The following is a 14,765-nucleotide window of genomic DNA, read 5'->3' as shown; positions in this document are numbered from 1 at the left end:
TTGTTTTTACAGTGGCTTCAATTTTGCCTGAACTTTTTATAGCCACTATTTCATCATAACTTTAACTTACCGTAAAAAGGTAGGGCTATAAAAGGCATTTAAAATAACTAGAAAACTATGTACTTTAGTTTTATTTAATTGATAAATTTGCACTTTTTTTCCATAAACGTCAATTGTCAATTAGGAAGCGCTGTCAAAAAAGATGCCTGCGTTTGCCGTTCATTTTGTATTACATTTCCATTTCTAACATTTAAGGATAGAAATAAACTGCTATAATTAGTATAAGTTTATAAGTTAAGTGTTTCAACGACTCTTTAAAAAAAATGTCGACGACAGTCATGAAGGTCGAGTTGGAAAGCGAGACTTGTGTGCTATGCGGTGCAATTGGTGATTTACTTAGCCCCGAGGAACATGATGCCGGTGCTCCGCCTCTCCAGGTGCCCCTGCGGTCAATGCTCTTGCAACTCAACAACAACAAGGTAACATAATTAAACATATAAAGTGACTAATTAGTCATAAACATTAAAACTCCAATGCTATCAAAATTACCGCCAATTTTTATTCTACCTTATTATTTAGACTTACCTATAGGCGACGTATGTTAATGGTTTATAACGATTATTGGTGTAGTTCAGAAGGAGTTTCATACATTACTTGAAGTGTTTTTAATTGTTATAGGTTATACGAGAAGGCCGGCTCTGCTCTGAATGTATACGCCGAGCTATAGAAGCTTATGAGTTTAGTACTGCACTCAGTACAAGCGGTACACCACCATTGAGTGAAAAAATAAGAGCTCTGAGACGTAAATTGCATGAATTGACTCAAAAGATTGATGTCTTTATTGTTGTTGGTGGACCAGGGGTTAATTCTGGTGGAACATATAGTGAGGATGACATTATTATGGTAGAACGTGATGCATTGGCTGCAGCCGCTGCAGCTGATGATGAGGATCTTGAACAAGCCAGAAATGCGTGTGGTGATACTGTTTATCAATGTTCTGTATGTCCTTTGTCATTCCAGGTATGTCATAAAAATTCTTAGTAAAATACTTAAATTGTATGCATTCACTTTTATATGTAATATAAGTACCATCTTAAATGCAGGGGAATTTATTATAGACAAAAACTTTAAAGGGGTAACTTTATTGCTCATTTGTCAGCAAAAAGCTTTAATTAAAGCTTTTAACATCTATGAAATGATCATTTTAAAATATTTCATATCAATTTATTTTTTCTATTAGAATGTGACATACCCTTATGACAGTATAGTCTGCAGGGACAAGATAATAAAAGATTTTGTATGTTGTAATGGGATTACAAGACATAAAAATCAATTTTGCAAATGTTTTTTCTTTTTGTGTCACCATTATGTTATTTATAATTTCTGTCAACATAGATTTTTGGTTAAGGTATATCATACATTAATTAACAACAAATGAGTTATACATTCCATTTTTTACAACTTTTACACCTATAACCATCCCTACAGGTAATAAGGTGATACATAGGAATGGGTTGATATTTCGAAAGCTAAAAGAAGAAAACTGTTGACTAGTATAGGGGGTATTCATAAAGAAATCTGATGGGAGATATAAAGCAAGATTGTTACTGCGAGATTTTTAGCAGAAACACAAAATTGATTATGACAATACATTTAGTCATGTAGTGAATGCATCACCACTAAGATAATTAATTTTAATTTATTTTATTTTCATAAGTGACTGGGCCCATAACCTATTAATATTTTGGAATCCTTTCAATAATAAAAAATAAACTGCATTGTGTATCTAATAAAACAAACACACTTACATTATATCTTCTTCATTTATATATATGTATGTATGAAAATGGAGGGCTAAGCCCTTCTTTGTATGTTTGTTTACATGAATAAAATATATATGTTTTTACAAATACTATTTTTTATGTTTTAAATATTAAAAGCACATCTGAATAATCATAACTAATATTGATTTCTATAAAATATTAGTTATGATTATTCAGATTTACATTTTTTACCAAAACTATCAGTCTATTCTTACCAGCCAGCTTGAGAAGAAAGGAGGCTGAGGTTGCATTTCTAACATAAGGATCTAGGGTCAGCTAAACATGAGTGAGTTATGCAGCTTTATCTGAGATTTATGTATAACAAGTAACATTGATCAATTATTTAAGATACCTTCTATTTTCCTAATTAACAGATGTTCTTCTCTATCCACCTAAGCATATGTTTATTATCAAACTAGAATTTTTTATTTATTCCAGCGTGCAAGCGAGTATCGTGAGCATATTGCACAACATCCAAGCAGTTCTCGTCACTCATGCTGGACTTGTGGAGCACAATTTGCAACACGCGCCGCACTTACCGATCATTCGGTCATGCACACGGCTCCTGATTTCCCAGGCTCTGCTTGCCGCTTATGTCACACCAGCTTTCAGGTGATGCCTTGAAATTCTATTATCATAATTATAATTATATCACGTAGATAGACACCCACTACAAGGCATAGACATCCCCCAAAGATCGCCATGAAGATTAGTCTTGCTCTGCCAGCATGACATCCAGCCGCTTTCCGCAACCCTATGTCGTATGTCCACCTAATCCATCACTAGTGGCCTACCCACGCCGCATCTACTGGCGCTTTTTAAAAAAAATATTAAAGCACTTTGTTTTTAAAATAGTATTATAGCCCAACAGACGCCTACTGCAAGACAGGCACAAGCATAGGCCTTCTGTAAAAATTGCCATGATGATTAGTCTTGTGTTGATCATATTCAGCGACTTCTAGCAACCATGACTATGTTGTAAAGTAGTAAACCAAAATAAAAATAGATTTATTAATCTTTTATAAAGACAGTGGCTTATAACTATATACATACCAAGCTGTCGAAAATAGATACCAAAATTGAACAAGGCCATACAAATATTTATTTCATTCTTCTGCAAGATGTAACAAAAATGCCAATATTATATATATAATTATATTATTTATATTAATATTGTTGTCCATTTTTAAAAAGTTAATCAATCACATACAACCTCTATAAATGATAACAAAAAATTTCTTCAGTCTTAATGTCATAGTATACACAAAAATAATTTCTAGAAATAATATAATAATATATAAAAAATGAATTCTTAACATCATTAAAATTATATACTTATTTTTAGCTAGTTAAAACATTAAAGATATTAAACCTTAAAGCTATTTTTATAGCTATAGAAATAGCTTTTAGGATTAAAATATTTTTTTATCTCTTTATATAAAACATCTGTTTGTCGAAGTTATATGGCTATTTATATACCCGCGGGAATCTCGTGGCAAGATCCCAAGCCACTTCAGCCATTTCCTTTTTTTTTTTGCAAGATGATTATTTTGGTGTCAGTCAAGACATTTACAAGCGGCTGATAAAATATGATGATTCAAGTAATAGCTACAGATGTAAGTAACGAGCTTGTTTGTTTTACAGAGTGCTACGGACCTGCGTCATCATGAAGCTAACTGTGAAGCCCGATGCCCCTTGTGTAGGATTCGATGTGCGTCTCGGTCTGCGCTGTCTGCCCATGCGCAAGCCTCGCACTCTACCGTACCGCCTCTACTATGTGGCGCATGCTTCCGAAGTTTCGACACGAGGGAGCTTCTAGCTGCGCACCGTCTACGTCATCGCCACGCTGATCGTTTTGTCTGCGGCTACGACGCCTGCATACTGCGATTTGCCACTAGGTGTGTTCTCGTGAAATTTCATCATCATTTCAACTACAAAATGTCCACTGCTGGACATAGGCTGACTCCTTAGATTTCCAATAATTCACCTAAAAGACCTTTACAAGATCGTTTACATTAGAAATCATTAGAAAAACTCACTGGTCTGCAGTCCCCACTCTAGACACGTAAGGTCTTAGCGGCTATCTGTCCTATGCGACATGTCACCTCTTCAATGCCACTTCAACTTGGCATTTGCATAGCCCTCTTTACGGCTTGATAAGCGATTGTTATCTTGCCAATGAGGCCCAAAGTGAGAGACTACTTTTCTGCTATAAGACAAAACTGTTAGCACATTGGTTAAGTCTTTATGCACTGAAGAATTTTTGACGAGATGTTTTAGGTCTACCAATGTAAAATTTATATATGTTAGGTTAGGACCTTTAATATACAATAACATGTACCTAACCTATTTTAAAAATTGTAAAAGTAATATCTATATATATGTATGTGAATTGGAATATATATGGGTGGTGTTACCCTGATGTTAATTTATATAACGGTGCATTGTATATTAAATTTGCGTTATTATTTTACAGTCTTTCTCGTAAATCAGCGCCAAAACAAAATGGGATGGTATTTGCCTAAATGGCTAACCACAGAAAATTCATTGCAAAAGTTATACATCAAATTACATTATCACATAACAGACAAAATTATTACAAAAAATATAAAGACTGATAGTTTTAGATCAGTTTTGTTATACGCCAATACCTCGCTTTGCGTCGTTACGTTTTGCGTCTTTACGAAATTGCTTCGCTAAATACTATTAATTTTCACTGTGCGTCGCTAGATTCTTAAGTTTGCGCTGTTTTGGGTAGAAAAAAAAATTGAAGACTACTTAATTAATTTTTTTTTCTTAAAAGATGGCAACACTTGTTTCTAATTGCGCCACACCGTCAAAACTCGGGAATTCCCTTCCTAACTAAAATCAACGCAATTTTAATATAGTTATATTTTAGCAATTTATTTAATGGTAGTTATATTACTTTTGTTTTTTTTATGTTTACTTGGTACTTTTTAAAAAGTAATATTTTCGTGACCCTGGAACCTATCTTCGATCTTCACATGGTTTACTATAGAATATTTTTAATCACTTTGCGTCGTGTTTTTTTTTTCGAATATTACCACGAAGCTAAATTAGGTATTGGTTGTATATAAATAATTGAATTGATGTTATGACAGGAACGACTTACTGTCGCACATCCGCAAGTGTCATGGTGGTTCGGGCGCCAACGAATCAGAGGCGGAGACCGAGACACAGGCTCAGACCCAGCCCGCGCAAAACCCGCAGCCCGATCGCACAAATTCCACTGCCTGTCCCCACTGTCCACGCACGTAAGTATTAAACTTTATATATATATATATATATATATATATATATATATATATATATATAAGAAAAGGACCAATATATAGCTACTTCCGCCAATGCAGTAGTAGTCGTGCAATGAAGTGCACCGCCCGCCAGCCCGCTGATAAATGCGCTTGCGGCAAACAATGCGAGAGTCAATTCTGTGCTTGGCACTAACGATAGTAGCGATATATTGGTTCTTTTCTTACTTAGGATGGACATCCACAAAATAACGCTTGAATCCATTAGAAACTTTATAAACCTGTATAGAAATAAATGTATTAACTTTTAAGCTTTTCTCCTGACAAATGAGCTATACATTCACTCCCTTATAAAGCTTTAATAGGTGTACCTATTTCAAATCACCCTGTACTCCACAATTATTTTTATTTGTATAGCAAAAATGAAAATCTACTTTTTACATAGTTTTAATAAGATTCTAATACTGTTTCGTTTTATCTGGGTCCAGTATTTCTGGAATAAAAATAAATAAAATTTAACTGGAAATTAATTGAATTTGTCTTCCTTTACCGATCATTTTAGTTGTGGGGTGTCAACCAATGGACATTGGCTACTTCTATTGATTTCCAATAAGACCAATAGCAAACAGCCTGAATCTAGCATGTTCCAAAGACTAATAATGTAGGCAACATTATATAACCACAATATATATCTATGAAAAAATATTTTTTTTGTCATTTATTTCCTTGCTAGTTATATTTTGTCTTTTAAAACAAAATATAAGCTTAAAAATAATCTTATTTTTTTCTTAATCCAAGTACTCATCATTTCAGCCATAAGACCTCCACTGTTTGACAAAGACCATAGATTTTCAATATGACCAGATGGAAGCTGCCTCTGACCAGCTTTTTCCGACGACCTTAATAAGTCCATCTGAAAATCTATGTATTGATATAAAATTGAACCATTGACTATAAAATTTAAATTCCCACATTTTTTTAAAAAAACTAGAACATTCCTTAATTAAGATAAATTTAAATGAAATATATTTGGGCTTAAATTAATCTCAAATTGATACCTATTCTAATTTAATAAATAGACCTTAGTTTTAATTTTATAGTTAACTGTGTGTACCTGTTCACAGATTATTTTGTTATAATTAAAAATCTGAATAAAAAGATAATTTTGATACCTTCAATATAAACTGATAAAAAAATCGAAATCATCCCAGAGGTATAACAAATAATTTAACAAATTTTCACGGCAATTGGATGTATGGTTTTTTAATCTATCAAGTATAGACAGACAAACACATTCATTCATATATATTTTCGGGACCGGAAAGTAATGTTGTTTCTGTCTACGTATCTTACAGAAAAACCGATTGATTTTGACCGCTCTGGCATTGAAAAAAAATTTGTACAATAGATGGCAAAAGGTTGTTGATATCGAAGGTGAATATATTGTTGATTAGAAAAAAAACTTGTTAAAAATGTAGTCGTGTGAATTTAACTTAAGAAAACAACATTAATTTCCGGTCCCTCTAATATATATAGAATAAAGTTGTAATAGTCTGTAAAAAGACTATGAATACGGTAAAGCTATTATATGAAAGTACAGTATAGAGTAAAATTATAACATTTGGTATTTGTTTTACAAAAAAAAAAATGGTCATCAATTGTAAGAATTTATAGCGTGATTATTAAGAAGTGTGCTTTATTAACTAAGTTATATTAATAACCACTTATCTTTATAAATATTCCTGGAGTATATAAGACCTATGTAATTTTTAGGTTTGGGTCAGTTGCAGCAATGAAGCGTCATATACGTGTACATCGCAATGATAGACACACACAACAGGTAAGAACTAACTAACTTAGGTTTTTCAGGATGTAAGACATTGGAAGCGTCAGCTTATTCAAAATAGTAAATTTTATTTCTTTTTTTCTGCAATCGGGCAAATAATGAGATTTCAGTATTTGATTTTTAACTGAAGTTTAAAAGATTTGCTGAACCTGCTGGTTTTTGTATAGTTGGTTGCAATGTCGATTTAATAATTCTTAGCATTTTTGGTAGATTTAAAACAACTAACAAATTTGACAAAACTAAAAAAAAATCTGATCTCAGCTACTTTTAGAACCCTTTTGTTTGATGCTATATATCTAAATAAAGTTATAACTAGTACTACCTATACCTTTTTGTTAAGGAAAAGTGGAGATTTTCTTCCAGTCATCCAAAAGATTTATTCTAGACAAGCATTTGGTTTTATACTACAAGAGTGTACAGGACTATGTATGCAGCCATATTTTATTTGCAATAAGTTATATCAGCTGTTCTGTATAGCCGATAAACCATTTTTTCTTGTTGTAATTTATCCATGAACCTAAGTGAAGTATAAAAATTTTAAATAGTGTATTGATATAATATTGTAACATATTGTATAAATGAAATATTTGATTATTGCAGTTTTGCATGGATTGCGATCACGGAATTTTGCATTTAACTTGGGCCAAAAGAGCAATGCTCAACTTTAGGTGTGCCGACAAAAAACAAATATTTTTATTTTAATGTATGTTGTAATACATAGATGATATTAAATTATTATTTACCCTCAGATACTTGTCAACTCTTCTTTGATACTGTCTTTACTTTTTCAAGAGAAATTTTATTGGTATAGACAGACTACTTTAAAAATTCACCCAATGGATATATTGGATGCCCCTTAAAAACATTCATCTCGGGCCACGAGTTTGACACCCGTGATCTATATACATATATAGAATCTAACAATCATGTTATGAAAAACATTTTTTTTTAAAAATATTTTTTTTCAAGGATGGCATTGAGTGGCAGGTAGATATGGAAGAAGCTGATGACGTCGACGGTGGAGGGGAGGTTGAGTATTTAGAAATGGATGCCCTGGACGACATGGATTATGGAGACGATGACATGGGTAAACACTAGTTACCACTATGTGAAGTAGTTACTGATTTAATTTGTTTATATACTACTATTGTTAAAATTTGCAACAAACTGTAAGGCAAGTCTATACCACAACTATATTGTACAAAAGAGAAAATGGCAATAATTATTTTAATGGTTATTTAATCACTATGGAAATAAAGTTTGACACCTATTTTTTTAAGCTGTTTATATAAAATTAATTATATATCATATCTATTACTTTTAAAAATTTAATTTTAGTTCTTACATATTAATAAATGTATAATGGAAACCTCTTTTTTTCAACTTGCATACAGTTGTCTCTTGGACAAACATTTTACGTTCTATGGTATTTCTATATATAATTTAGCATTACTATGTTATTTAAGTTAGTTTCACTTTTGCTATCATATGAGAGAGTCTAGGGCCAAATTATTTTAATATCTCTTTTATACTGGTTTGGTTTATGGCAATAAACTGTATAAGAAAAAAAACATACTGGTTAAGAGCAAGGCTTCAGTTTCAATTGAATTAGAGAGAAAGAAAAATGGAGAGATTTACAAGTAAAAAACATGATGCATATATTTATTTAATTTTAATAATTTAGGTAATATATTTTTTTTAACAGAGCCCTACTATAATTATGCAATCATCGTTATTATCATCAGGAGAGTTAATACCCAAGTGAACTTTTTAAAATATTTTAAAGGTTGATTTGGCAAAAAAATACAGTTTTTGAAATTTTAATCAATTATTTTTATTTGCCTAAAGTAAATTGTTTTAATATCTATTTCAAACCACTTAGATGTATTTGTAAGTAAAAGTGTATATTTCCATGTAGCAAATTGATGCTTCAAATTTATGTGGAAATTAAATAGTTATAATTGGTGTTTGGTTTTTATTCAATACCCAATACTCACTATTTCTAAGCACAAACTAAATACTTTTGTTCTTTTGTAAATTAACTAATCGTTTTGTAAATTTTGTAGTCTCAGATGTCCCACTAATGAACTTATGTCATCTTCCATGTACTCATGTCCAAAGATTACTTTCGTTTGTGCTGCAATTAATAGTTTAAAATAATAACTAGAATTCTTGTATTTTTCGATTACCCAAAAAAGCAATCTTTTCAAGTTTCGGTCTAATTAATAAAAATAATTAAAATTTATTCACAATCACAGAATACATGTCAACAAAATGAACTGTAGTAAGTTACCAAAACTGCCTGTATAATTTCTTAACAAAGATTAGGGTACATATTGATCAGAATATTATATCACTGATAATAAATTATTTATTATGAAACTTATAGCATCTTAACAACTCATCAGGGCAGCGACCATTTATGAAGTACTGCAGAAAAACTAAAGGAGGTAATTGAGAGAAGTAAAAATTATATCATAACTATTAAAATTAATAAAGGGTCGGGCCATTTATGTTTGGAATAGTATAAGGATGTAATGGTATATAAGGAATGTAGAAATATTTAAGAATAGATAAAAAAAAGTACTTAATGAAATGTAAAACACAAAAGTCAAAAAACAAAACTAGGAAACAATAATGTGATAAATAATCTATGATACTTTGGGGATGAAGAAGGATAAAAGGCGATGGCTGAATGACAGTAATGCTTATGGAGTGAAAAACATATTACTCGAAATTTTAAGGATCCTGTCCCGCACTAAACGTGAAACGCATGTGAAAGGCAGAATGACAGACAGTGGTAATATTCTAATAGTACCTACCGTTTTTTGCGTATTCCTGAATCGTCCCTTGGTCATGATGGCAGTATGTACTATGTAATTTGGATCTGATGTAAATACAAAAAGAATTGTAATTTTACAAATTTCTTTATTTACTTAATATTATTAATACACGATTTAAATAATCGATATCAATTCTTTATTATTTTCCCTGAAACTTAAATTATTAACGTATAAATTTCTTCACTAAAATCAATATGCATAAAACATCGAAGAACATTTCAAATATATAACTGTTATAAGATCACCGACAACATATATAAATCATACAAATAATCAAATATCCCGAAATAATGCACGTACGGTTTTATCAGTAATGAATTATCCTAAAAAATGTATCAGAGGCCTTTAAACATGCAGTGGTAATTTTTACCTGTTTTAATTTCGTTTAATTTAACATATACCTTGTAACTATTACTTTTTTCGGTAATTTGTATGTCAATGGCTTATATTTGTAGAAATGAAGAAATGTAAATGTAGTTCGCATTTTCAATAATAATAATGAATGGTGGGCCTAAAGACATTGGATATATCCTCTTGATATTTGAATATCTCAAAGATTATACATAATAATCTATAAATAAAAATACTTTAAACTACTTCAGACGATAATACTACATCTACCTGTTGTCAACTTCCCTCTAAAACAATAACAACTACAAAGTAACCTTGACAACCCTGTTCATCTTCTAGCTTTAAATTCAAACTTCTATTCACCCAGTACGGTATATCTAGATATACAAACATCAACAACAGAAACGAGAACTAAGGAAGGCAGATATTTTTAAATTTGTAATATTTTGTCACATTAAAAAAATAACAACCAGCTGTAGCTATTATTGCATGTTTTTTGAAAAAATAATATTAATGCAAAAAGAAAATACCTAAATTAAATAAGGAAACAGTGAGATTTTTCGTCTGGAAATGAAAATTTAATTATATAAAAAACTTAGGTCCTTCATTCTGCTAAGGTAATCTGTGGTTTTAGCGAAAAGGATATTATTCGTGCAGAACCTTGTTTCGCTTTAGTTAAACGAAAAAAATAAATCTCTTCAAGTTTTATGGGGTTTAAATTTTGATTAGGAAATATGTTAGAGTATGCAATTAAAATATTAATGTAAAAATTAATAAATCGTATATAATCCACCAGTTTACGAATCCACTGGTTGCACTGCTAACTCTCAAAAATGAGTAATATAAATGAGATGTTACCGGACGAGTTGCTGCTGATGATCTTCAAATGGATACCTGGTTACCACGCGTGCATTACCCTGTCCCAGGTATGCATTCGTTGGGCGCACTTGTCTCGCAGCTATGCGTTACACATACGCACTATAAAAGATTTAAAACGTCTGCACCGTTGCCCAAATAGCTTGTTAATCACAGTGGGACTGCCTCGACCAGGTCCACTAATTAATAATCTGAAGTCTCTAGCCCCTTACCTTAGAGAGCTTAGTATTCACAGTGAAATGTCTCTGCATGACGACGAATTCGAAATTTTAAGCGCCTTACCAAACCTTCGGCATCTAGATGTCTTCTTGTTTTTACAAGAATTGGGATCCCATTTATTACCCGTAGTACAACGTTTGTGTTCTTTTGTTATCAATGATTCTGTTAATGAAGGATTCTTGCGGGGATTAGCCGCCGCGCCACGTCTCTATGCACTTAATATGTTTGGTTTTTCCCTGTACTATCCAAAGTCGGATATGGTTATCTTCTTGAAAGCCAGCGTGAATAGATTGTCGGAACTGACTATCAGGTGCAATGAGCTAACGGATGATGTCTATGAATTAATCTCAACTTGTGTGAATTTGAAAACTCTGCAACTGTATTCATGCTGGTCGATGACTAAACTTGGAGCTCTAGCTATAATGCGACTGCCACAATTACGCTGTCTTCACATCACCGGCACCTGCATGGTATGGCTAGTTATTTTAAAGATTACATGCTATACATATTTTTTGTCTTTAATGATAGTGATTCAAAAGCTGTTCAAAAATACTTAGTTTTAATTTAAGTTTACAGTTGTTAAAATATTTTGAATTAAATAAAATGTCAACTACCTGTAATATCTGTTATTGTAAGTTTATCTTCTAATTGTTAAATTTCTTTGACATGTGCAGTTGAGTGAGTCTTAATCACTTGATGTAAATTGCCTTCTGTTGTATTCTAATGATAATTTTTAATTTAAATTTATACATATATGTGTATATGTTTACACATACATATACATATATATATATTTATAATTTTGGCTCATGGTCATTCTTGTTTGCAATGGAAAGCTAAATTAACTAACTCTCTTTGAAGTTAGATTAATTTAAAAGCTCACAATTATGCTATTACTTTCCCACTTTGGCTATTAACAGAGAATCTTACTTTATATCAAATTATACAGCCTTTGCATTGTATTGAATACTGTGTGTATTATGCATTGGCTATAACATATTTTGTTTGGTGTCAGATACTGGTTCTGTGGTGGTTACTTCCTACAGCCTCTATCAAGAATCGAATATGAGTAAATGAACACAACTTATATAATTTAGAAAGGTGTATTTACTCTTCAATAATTTGTATTGATTCTATATTTGCAGATGGGACAAGACGCTTTGAGTGAAGTGATTAGTGAAATGCCACAAACAATTCATGAGCTAGTACTAAGCAGAACAGCATTTAGTGACAGCCACATTAACGATTTGAGTATGCGATTGCCTGGCTTATTCCTTCTTGAAATTTGTCAGACTCATACATCCCGTCATGGTCTTGTAAACTTAGTATCATTGTTACCTAATCTGAAACAATTTGACACAGATATTTTCTTTGAGGCTTCTCTTAGGAAGACTTTATCAATGCACCCTACATTAAAAGTTGTTACATGTCCCATACAAGATGACATTGATATAGAAGATGGAAATGTAAAGTTTATACCTGGAGATGGAAGGGGTCTATTCCCTGCAATACGTGGAGAAGGGGAAGGTTACAGAGCTGATATATTTCACTACTGGAGTCAGAGATTACCAATTGAAATGGTTCCAAATTATGGTAAGGAGCTGCATGTGGATAGCATGTTACACTCTTTAACATGTGGTGATCGTATCATATGGCATCATAAAGTGGAATTTTCAACAACGTAATTTATGTACTTATGTAATGAATTTATTTTTTCTGTACATAACTTCATAATAGATTATATAATGATTCAAGATGATTGATTGAATACATTGAAGTCGTTAATGAATTTTCTTTCACGGATAGTATATATTTGTCACTGACCGAGTTGTTATTGAAATGGTAAATGATTTTTAAAATAATTGTACTCCAGTGCAAACCTGAATCCTTTCGATTACAAAACATTGCTGATGTTGGATGTTAAAGTGTGTGCTAGACCTCACAAAAATATAGTGCGTGCTACACTCAATAAGTGGCTGCACAGACTAAAAACAATTTGTCAAAATTTGGGGCGCCGATTTTAAATTAATTTCGACTTAATTATAATTTTTATATCTAATCTAGTAAAAAGTCTTAGTTTTATTTTTATAGGTAATTACACTAGCGATAATCTTTTAGGACCGACTACGTAAAGCGTGTGAATTTTAGAGAATTTATTAAGTACATTCCCTTTTTCAATTATGACAATTTTCAAAACTGTATTGGCAATGTCCCTCGCAAAAAGAAATATTTATTTTGTCATTAATATGTACATAATATGCTGAGAAAACAAAACACGGTACACGTGTGTGCTTTATTAATGAAATAAAATTAGTAATCACTTAACCTTATAAATATTCCTGGATTATATGAGACTCATATAATTTATAGGTTTGGGTCAATGGCAGATATGAAGTCTTATACATGTTCTTCACAATGATCCACGCACACTACAGGTAAGAATATAGTTTTTTTTCTTTATATATAATTAACCTTTATTCTAACTATGGTTTATTTGTGTCACTGTACCAGGAAATGAATTAGTTCTCGTGTGGTTCTTAAAATCAAAAGCGTTTTTTATCTTCTTTAGTCCTACGTGCGATTGCTTTTGACTAATAAGGTTTTTTCGATGGTGATAGTTTTCTTTTGTCGTTTAAATTATTCATGCTGTTTTTTGCTTTCGTCGCGGGTTAAGAAGCGGCCGATAAAATGTGAAGGTTCAAGTGGCAGCTACAATTGCATCATAATATCTTCTATATAAAGTAAACGAAAAGATACTTAAAATTAACCAATGTGCTAGTAAACAAACTATGAGATGTCGTCGTTGCGAAATCAGGAGAATGATAATATCGAGGAATTTGACAGGAATTTATGGAATAGCTGGAGGAGACCCTCGCCCAAAGAAGGGTCCAAAACTTAAGAGAATATAACATATAACCTTTATGGTAACATTATTTCACAGTACTAAAAATATTTGCAATGTAATTTGATCAATGGCTATATAATCTAATAAAAATATTAACCATAAACCAATTTTTATTATAATTTACCCATGAAAACAAATAAAATACGAAAATTATCAAAATGGAATTCGTGTGTTTAAAATATTATGGAATTTTATTAATGTTGAGAAATATTTCATTGTCAAATTTATTATTTATTTAAATAATTTTGCCAGGATTTGACGTAGTAAATTTTTAAATAAAGACATTGTGTTTGTGATGATTACAAGCTAAATACTTTTTTTTTAATTTTTAGAAAATTTGAGTAGGAGCCGAAGTTCTCCTAACGATCCTAAATCTGCCATGTAGTAATGAGCAAACGTTACTTTAGTTTTTTTCTAATTACTGAATAGAGAAAAAAATAGATGTGAAAAATGCAATTACACCCCATTAAATGCTTATTATGTATTTCTTTAATGAATCAAATGACAAGTGTTACCCTATTAAAAAATAAAATATTAATATTTATTTACAATCACAGATAATGTTGTACGTGATGAAAAATTATTATTCACGTATTAATTGAAACGCCTTTATATGAAACCTTTATTTAA

At 31.4% G+C, this 14,765-nt stretch overlaps 1 protein-coding gene across 1 annotated transcript; it reads left to right on the top strand.

Moving 5' to 3' along the window:
* Nucleotides 1-166: 166 nt before the first annotated feature.
* Nucleotides 167-8,906, top strand: LOC137924178 (telomere zinc finger-associated protein-like). The gene is made up of 7 exons (XM_068767540.1): nucleotides 167-479; nucleotides 679-1,020; nucleotides 2,262-2,435; nucleotides 3,468-3,721; nucleotides 4,946-5,098; nucleotides 6,869-6,935; nucleotides 7,911-8,906. The coding sequence occupies exons 1-7, from the start codon at nucleotides 324-326 to the stop codon at nucleotides 8,037-8,039; spliced, it is 1,275 nt and encodes a 424-aa protein (XP_068623641.1). The 5' UTR covers nucleotides 167-323; the 3' UTR covers nucleotides 8,040-8,906.
* Nucleotides 8,907-14,765: the final 5,859 nt, after the last annotated feature.

Source organism: Battus philenor, unplaced genomic scaffold (assembly GCF_028537555.1).
Source record: "Battus philenor isolate CCGP_79_NKW_IND1 unplaced genomic scaffold, ilBatPhil1.0.hap1 SCAF_23, whole genome shotgun sequence".
NCBI lineage: Eukaryota > Metazoa > Arthropoda > Insecta > Lepidoptera > Papilionidae > Battus > Battus philenor.
This window is presented reverse-complemented; position numbering and strand designations above follow the sequence as displayed.

Excerpts from the sequence above, each read along its gene's own strand:
- LOC137924178 (XM_068767540.1), top strand. The coding sequence starts at position 324 with ATGTCGACGACAGTCATGAAGGTCGAGTTGGAAAGCGAGACTTGTGTG. Across the intron at positions 480-678 it reads TGCAACTCAACAACAACAAG|GTTATACGAGAAGGCCGGCT; the intron begins GTAACATAATTA and ends TAATTGTTATAG. Across the intron at positions 3,722-4,945 it reads ATACTGCGATTTGCCACTAG|GAACGACTTACTGTCGCACA; the intron begins GTGTGTTCTCGT and ends ATGTTATGACAG.